The 7,731-nt window shown below is 37.2% G+C and overlaps 1 protein-coding gene across 1 annotated transcript in view; it reads right to left on the bottom strand.

The window, feature by feature from the left end:
• Nucleotides 1-5,318: 5,318 nt before the first annotated feature.
• LOC106513651 (uncharacterized family 31 glucosidase KIAA1161) overlaps nt 5,319-7,731 on the bottom strand; it is an 11,171-nt gene continuing 8,758 nt past the window's right edge. The window contains exon 6 of the mRNA XM_014002590.1: nt 5,319-7,225. Within this exon, the coding sequence (XP_013858044.1) occupies nt 6,881-7,225 (345 nt within the window). The 3' untranslated portion in view covers nt 5,319-6,880. The remainder of the gene's footprint in view (nt 7,226-7,731) is intronic.

Below are 7,731 nucleotides of genomic sequence, written 5' to 3'. Positions count from 1 at the left end.
TATATATATATTATTGTTTGGGAGCATGGATGATTATAAATTGATTTTATATTGATCATGATTGTATGCCTTTGTATTGTATATTTATGATGTCTTTTGATATTTTTTCTTTCTTTTTTCTTTCTTTTTTTATTTTTATTTATTTATTTTCTCTTTTGTAATATTGTGTGGGCTGGGTCAGGGACTACAGGTGGAAAATAGCACCTGATATTGTGCATCTTTCCTTTAATGGCTAATGCATACTGTATATTGTCCCTGTTTTTAAATAAAAGGTTATATACTGTATATTCCAAAGCTGATTTAAAGTATAGGCTCACTTCCAATGGTGAGAATGTGAATTTGTTAATAAACTAGCAGGCACAWCRGTAATRAAYGGCTTTTGCGAGGGAACGCAATAGTATTGWACAGAAGAGCCTTGCATTCACGAAATAAAAAAAATGTAATCAGAAAAGATTTCAAAATTACAAGATCCTTATCTCGTAATATGAGATCAGGAGTCAATCAGGGTCATGGCGGCTGTGGTGGAGTGATCGGGGTAGTCGTGGAGCTGTTTGGTACCGAGGTTGTGGATCCACCCGCTAAATAAAAAGTTCTACACCTCTCATTGTTTACGTGCTTTCATCAGCTTTTCGGTGTAGTTAGCATCCAGTTAGTGATACAACTGGTGTTTTGCTGGGGCTCCCTCTGCCTGAATGATGTCAGCTGCGGGGGGTTGCTGGTAACAAGCTCAGGATCCTTTTTAAGGCTCACTCCACGTTTGGTCCTTGCTGATGCATCACTGCTAATTGGTAGTTGCTAAGCCTCTTAGACTTTTTGTATTCAAGTCATAGTTTTTGTAAATGTTAATCTCTGCCCTTGTCCAGGACCAAGCCCTGTCACCTTTTGACCACGGATTGTTCACCAAGAAGTTTTCACCACGTTCACCACCAGCACTGTCACCAAAGTAAGGATTATACTCACTGTGCCACTCACCTGTGTTGGACTGCAGGTCACTCTGCCGAAGATCAGATACGTTGTGGGAACTCCCCCTCTTGTGCCGGACTGAGACCACAAGAACCTGTAAGAAGAAAATCTTACCATCATTGCAAATTCAAAACAAAGACTTTCTGGAACTGTTACTGACCTCTCGCTCTGCTTTCCCTCTTCAGCCCTGGGCCCAAACAGAACTGCACCTCTAAATAAAAACACTTTCTATTTGACTGAACTGTCTCTGTGTGAGCTTACACGGTTCCGCTTATCAGGTAAGTCTTTACCTTGTGTTAGTTAGCGCCGCCCCAGCAGACCGGTAACGGGACCGTAGAGTCCACTCGGTGCTTGACCTTCTTCTCTTGCCTCTAATAATCGAAATAGTGAATCACCTACTTCCTCATCAATATCAATTATCTAATGATCTAATTTATTTTTAATGTAGTGAATGCAATGCTCTTCCGTAGTATTGCATGGGAATGCAAAAGGAAAAAAAATCCCCCAATGTCCCCTCGCAGGCTCCATATTCTGTACTCTACAGTTTAAGTGTCGCAAAACATTTATGTGACCTTTGAGAAAAATGAAAAGTTAAGAAGTTTCTGAGCAACCTTTGTTCAGTTCTTTCATTTAAAAGTCTGGTGTTAAGGGGTGTTGACGATGGTTTTGCAGGGGATGATGAAGAAGGGCTTGGCAGGATGTGTAATTATGGAAGGAAGTAGTGAACGTATAAAAGGATGAGAGGGAACACGTTTGCGTTACAAGGCTGACTAACATTTCGTCATCACAATGCAGCTTTACGGAGCTCTGATCCTGTTGGGGACTCTCTCTGCAGGTGAGAATGTGGTTTTTTTTTTTAGGACATAAAAACAAAACAAACTGAAAATAATCTGTTTATTAACCTGTTAGTTTTGAAAAAATGAATTAAGCTCATTTTTATACATCTGTTCCTTAATGATTAGTTGAAAATGTATTTGAAATGTAAAACAATGTTTTTATTATTAAAAGTCAATTCCCATTTTAGAGCCCATAAGCATAACACAAATGTAAAAGCAAAGGGTTTATCTGTGGTTTTTGTCAAATTGATTAATGTCCTCTGTTGCCCTGTTTTGTTTTATTTTTATGTTGTTTGTTTGTTTGTTTGTTTGTTTGTTTGTTTGTTTGTTTGTTTTTTCAGCTTATGGATTAAAATGCTTCCAATGCACTAATTTGGAATCAAAATTCTGCACAACTGAAGCCGTTTGTCCTGAAGGCTTTGACCGTTGCTCTACTCTCAAAAAAGATGGTGAGTTGTTGTTAAGGCCATTAAATGTGTTTATGCTGGAATACCCTGTGGTTGTTGTACTGTACTTTTACAGTAATGTTGTTGAGTTGTTTCCAATATTTTTCTTTCCTGTTTCACAGGTACAAACCTTGTAACCAAGAGCTGCTCTTACAGTGCACAATGCATCAATCCTTTTTACTGCTGTGGTTGGGATTTGTGCACCACTAACGAACCCATCGAACCCATCCAGCCCACCCAACCCACCCAACCCATCTATCCAAGCAATGTGGCCCCCTCCTGTCAGATGACGTCCAGTGTCATCCTCACTCTGGTGTCTTCAGCTATCTTCACACTTTTTATCTGAGGCTTATACCAGCAGAAAATACGGAAGTATTGTAAAAGCTTTAAAATAAAATGGAATACAAATTTGGCAACAGTTTTTTTTCCCTCTTTAGACACACAAAAAACGGTTGCTTCACAGGGATAAACATGACTTTCAAGTATGCTGCTGACATCAAAAATTTTGCAAAAATTTTTTAGTTTCTTAGCTTTAACATTTGATGTGTTTAGTGGTAAATTGTCATTAAATTAAGGTTTTATGGGACTTGTAAGTCAGTGTATTCTGGTTTTATTTACATTTCACACAACGCCCATTTTTTGTCAAAACTGGCAGCGTACATCTGAAGTATAACATTTAAAAAATGCATTTATTTAATCTTAGGTCAACCATGAAAGAAAAATCCTGCACAGGAAGAAAAACTACAAAATCCTGATAGAGCGGTTTTGACATAAACCAGTTTGTTCTACTCAGAAAATTGTTTGAAACAAAGTCATTGATTTTCTAAAAACTAAATTAGCAAAATTCTACTTAAAAGCCAGACAAAAGCTAAAAGGACAAAGAAGCTAAAAGTAAAAAAATAAAAGAAAAATAAAAAACTAAAATTAAACATTTAAAACAGAGTAATTGTGCTGGAGCAGAGACCAGTGTTTTTGAATTAAATAGGATATTTTAATGCATTTCGATATTTTCAGCAGGGAATATTTTTGTAAACAAAGTTAAAACKAACTGTCGGACTTTCATGTAATGTTTTATTTCAAAAAGACAGGGACTTCTTTTGTGTCAGTAAGTTTTCGTCAACGTTTACCAAAATTATATGTGGGGTTCCTCAAGGTTCTACCTTGGGGCCCCTTAATATTTACCTGCTCATCAGATTATAACACTACATTACACTGTCACCAGGTGACTATAAACTCATTCAAACATTATGTAGCTCTGTGGTTGTGCCATATACAGTATGTATTTCTTTTCAACTGAATAAAAATAAAACTGCAATAATTATTTAGGACCAAAGGAGTAGCGACCAAGAGTCAGCATCAGGCCCAAAATCTGGGTGTAGTGATTAACTCAAACCTGAACTTTCATAAACACAATGATAATATAATTATCACAGGTACACATTCGGCCTTCCATCACATGAAGAACATGTCCAGGAGTGAAGGATTAAAGTCCAAGCAGGAGCGTGAAAAACCCCCCCATGCATTTATCTTTATTCTAATTGATTTCTTTAACAGGATCTTGACAATTCTGCCTAAAACGTGTCAGACTGCTGCAGCTGATCCAGAACACTGATGCCTGCGTCCTCAGAAAACTGTAGAGAACACCACCCCAGTTCCAAACTCCTTACACTGGTTCTCTGCATCTCAGAGAATAGACTTTGAAAATTTTCTCAGTTTATAAATCACTGATTTGTTGTTGTATCAACCTTCCAGACCACTCAGGTTTTCTGGTTCAAGTCAACCCCAGAATCAGAAGCAAATATGGAGAGGCAGCATTCAGTTTTTATGCTCCACTAATTTGGAACAAACTCCCAGAGAGCTGTAAGAATACAGAAACCCGGAGTTCTTTAAAATAAAGGTTAAAAAAAGCCATGTTTAAGTTTGCCTTTGTTCCATACAAAATATCAACTAAAACATTCATTATCTTTCCTTTTCTTTATTAAGTTGTGTACATTTTTTATCATGTAAAGTACTTTGAATTGTCTTGTTATAGAAATGTGCTTCCTAAAAAATTTCCTTGCCTTAAATATTCAAAAATATAAATGCAACAAAAACCTCATCTCCTGAATGAGTTGAATGTTTTGATGTAAAAATGACTAAAATTTGGCCAAAATAAATTATGCAGTATGTACACTACATAACAAAAAAAATGTACAGAAAAACACTTGTTTTTCTTTAGAAACAAACAAAAACATGGGTAATAAAACCATGCTGGCTGCTCTTAGGTTTTCTACAACCAAACATGTTAAACTTTCAGTAAATACAAAAATGTGTTTCTGCTAGATCCACAATAATCGGTTTACTAAAGTAAGGATTTGTATCTCACATAATTAAAAATTGTTAGGCTAATTGATAACTCTATAAATTGTCCCTAGGTGTGAGTGAGAGAGTGAGTGTGTTTGTCTCTTTGTGTGGTCCTGTGATGGACTTGCGACCTGTCCAGGGTGTACCCCGCCCCTCGCACTGTGACTGCTGGATATGAGTACCAGTGACCCCCGTGACCCTGAAAGGAATAAACGTGTACAGAAAATGGATGGATGGATAATTAAAAACTGCAAGTTGAATGAGGAATATTTAAAATAGTTTAGTAGTCTCTTTGTATTTGTTAAACTTTTGTCTTAGAACATTGTTCTGCTAACAAAACAGACATTTTTTTCTTTAGTAAGATATTAAGAAAAGCAGAACCAGCAAGTGATTCAAGTACTGTGGAAAATGACTCGCTGACCAGCGAGAACTGGACTTTTGCGCAACACGGTTTGAATAAACTAGAGGAGAAAGTCAAGAAACAGTTGAAACAAAGGTCAGAGCAGAAAGAGGAACTTGTTAAGATTAGTGTTTTCTCTGCCTCTCCTGTAGCAAGAAGGTGGCATTTTCATGACCTCCAAACCTGAGATCATGTGTCAGAACAACTGCAAAATGTTCTTTACACTTTCTTTTGACAAAAATGGTGATTTTCTTTTAACCAAAAAATCCATTTTGAAACAAGATATCAAACGCAGTGAAATGGAAATGACCAAACTGGGCAGGACATGTCTTTAATTTGTTGTTTTTTTAATATCATAGCATCAAAGGTCATCATGCATTCTCAATACTTCCAACACAAATATAATCAAAACTTGGAGTGCTGTTGACATAAAGCTTATTAAATTACTTTTTTTGTGCATTTCAACTTGTCAAACAATATTAGTTGTGTAATTGACACCAACAGGACTGGCAGCCCACTGAAAACAGACTTGTTCATTTAATCTAAAACACAGCATAACTGTTAATTAATCCATCCAGAATCAATATGAGGAAAGCAAAGTTCTGCAACACTTTGTATAAAAAGAAATAATCATTAGCTTCATCTTCTTTGGCACTCAACTTAAAACAAAACAACTGTTATACAGCAATAAAAAACACTAATGCTTAAAAGAAAATAATCTTTCCCTTTGACAGCTAACAGCCTGCTGTGGTACATTTGAAACATCTTGGTTAAAAACAACAAATACATTCAACAATTGATTCAGTGTAATGACAAATTTTCCAGTTACAAATGTTTCATTACAAACACTTATTCAACTCCTATCATAACAGCAAGAAAGCAGCACAAACACGAGCCTGCAGTCGGTCCAATATCACCTACAAAACGGCTGCATTCACAAGAGTTATCCTTTGTGCTTTAGTCTCATGCTAGCAATCACTGTGAGAGCAGATAAATTCATGCACTTTGTGAAGTCACGGCTTCAAGCGCATCACTCTGTGCAGAAGGAAACGTGTCAAGCTATTCTGAGTTCTCTTTGCCGGATGTCAATACGAGGTTTAGGAAATAAGGCAAATAAAGACACAAGGCGGATGTGGACAGCACACTAAAATTTGGCATCATTGAGAACAGTGGCCACAAATACATCTTTTATATCTTTGCATAAAAAAATATTTCTAACATCAAACATACCCTGAGCAGAAAATCTAACTTGTGCATTTATTATTTTTAGAACTAAAAAGACAGAAGGACAAGGCAGGTCAGGCACCGCTGACTTGAAAATATTTGCAGTTTGTTGATCATTACAAGTACCAACAATCACATATTTACATTCATCAACTGCTACGACTAAAGTGCAGCAATCAGCAATGCTGGTTAATGCTTGTTGGAACTGGACAGTTAGGATGAATAATTCAGGCGAGTGTTTTGAGCCGAGGTGCAGATGTCCAACTGAGCTGTACTGCACCCACAACAAGTCTCAGTTCTCTTATTGCTCAATATATTTTTTATACCCTGCTTTAAACAAACACCTCCTTGGATCCCCCAAAGCATCCCAAGTGAAGGTGTGGGTTCAGTCTTTCAGGAAGATTTGATGGCACAATCTGGGATTGTTTATATTGTTAACTTTGGAAGGCACATGAGGATGAAGTTCAGCTTTAAGATGCTAAAAAAAACAAAAGGTAAAATCTATTTCTTTAGGCAGGAGCAGGTTCTAAGAGACATAAGCTCAATATTGACAAAAAATTACACTTCTCCTTTGAAAAGCCAACATTCTCAGTCACAAACTGGTTCATTTGTTCAAGATAACAAATATGCACACGCAGTGTGTGTGTTTAATTGTTTTTCTTTAACATCTAATACCGGGTAAAGTATGCAACCTCATCCAGGTCCACATGGTAGTCAGTGAGGTACAATGGGCCTTTATCAAAATGCTCTCCCTTGTAGCTCTTCCATCGTCCTGCAGGCAGGTAGATGTCCCTCTCTTGCTTTCCAGGTTCCAACACCGGCGCCACCATCAGGTCATCACCAATAAGAAACTGAGAGTCGATCTTAAAAGCCGCCTCGTCGTCCATGGCGATCCACCACAGAGGCCGTATGATAGGGTCTCCTGTACCAAGAAGCTCACCTGCCAGTTCAAGGACCCTCGGAGCCACCAGATTTTCATGGAGGTTTGTGAACTTCTGGGCTATCTGTACCACCTAAAGATGAATGTATATTAAGACAATGTTAGAATCAAAGATTTTCAAATAACACATTAAAATTCTGTTTGACCTTTGGCATGAAAACATGTTAAAAACAAGACTACATGCACTGTACTTTATCAACTGCATAAATTCACTCCATTCTCTGTATAGAAGAATTATGTTTGTTGTTGTCAGGAAAAGACCACTGTGTTCAACTCGTTTTTGGGTTTGTTTGTTTTTTTTGTTATTTTTAAATGTAAAATATCATACATATATAAACACACTTCTAGCATAAGAACTTTACATTGACTTCCATTRATTTTACATTTGTTTATAGCCTAACTTAAAACAAAACCTTAACCAAAAAGCAGCTTTTGAACAGATGGGGACTGGGCTTTGGATCCTCAGGTGGAGTGTACTGGACATGTAGATCCACCCACCCACACCCACCCACACCCACACACACCCACACACACACACACACACACACACACACACACACACACACACACACACACACA

This window comes from Austrofundulus limnaeus, unplaced genomic scaffold (assembly GCF_001266775.1).
Source record: "Austrofundulus limnaeus strain Quisiro unplaced genomic scaffold, Austrofundulus_limnaeus-1.0 Scaffold14, whole genome shotgun sequence".
Classification (NCBI taxonomy): domain Eukaryota; kingdom Metazoa; phylum Chordata; class Actinopteri; order Cyprinodontiformes; family Rivulidae; genus Austrofundulus; species Austrofundulus limnaeus.
Note: the sequence above shows the minus strand (reverse complement) of the source record. Positions and strands in the feature narration are given on the sequence as shown.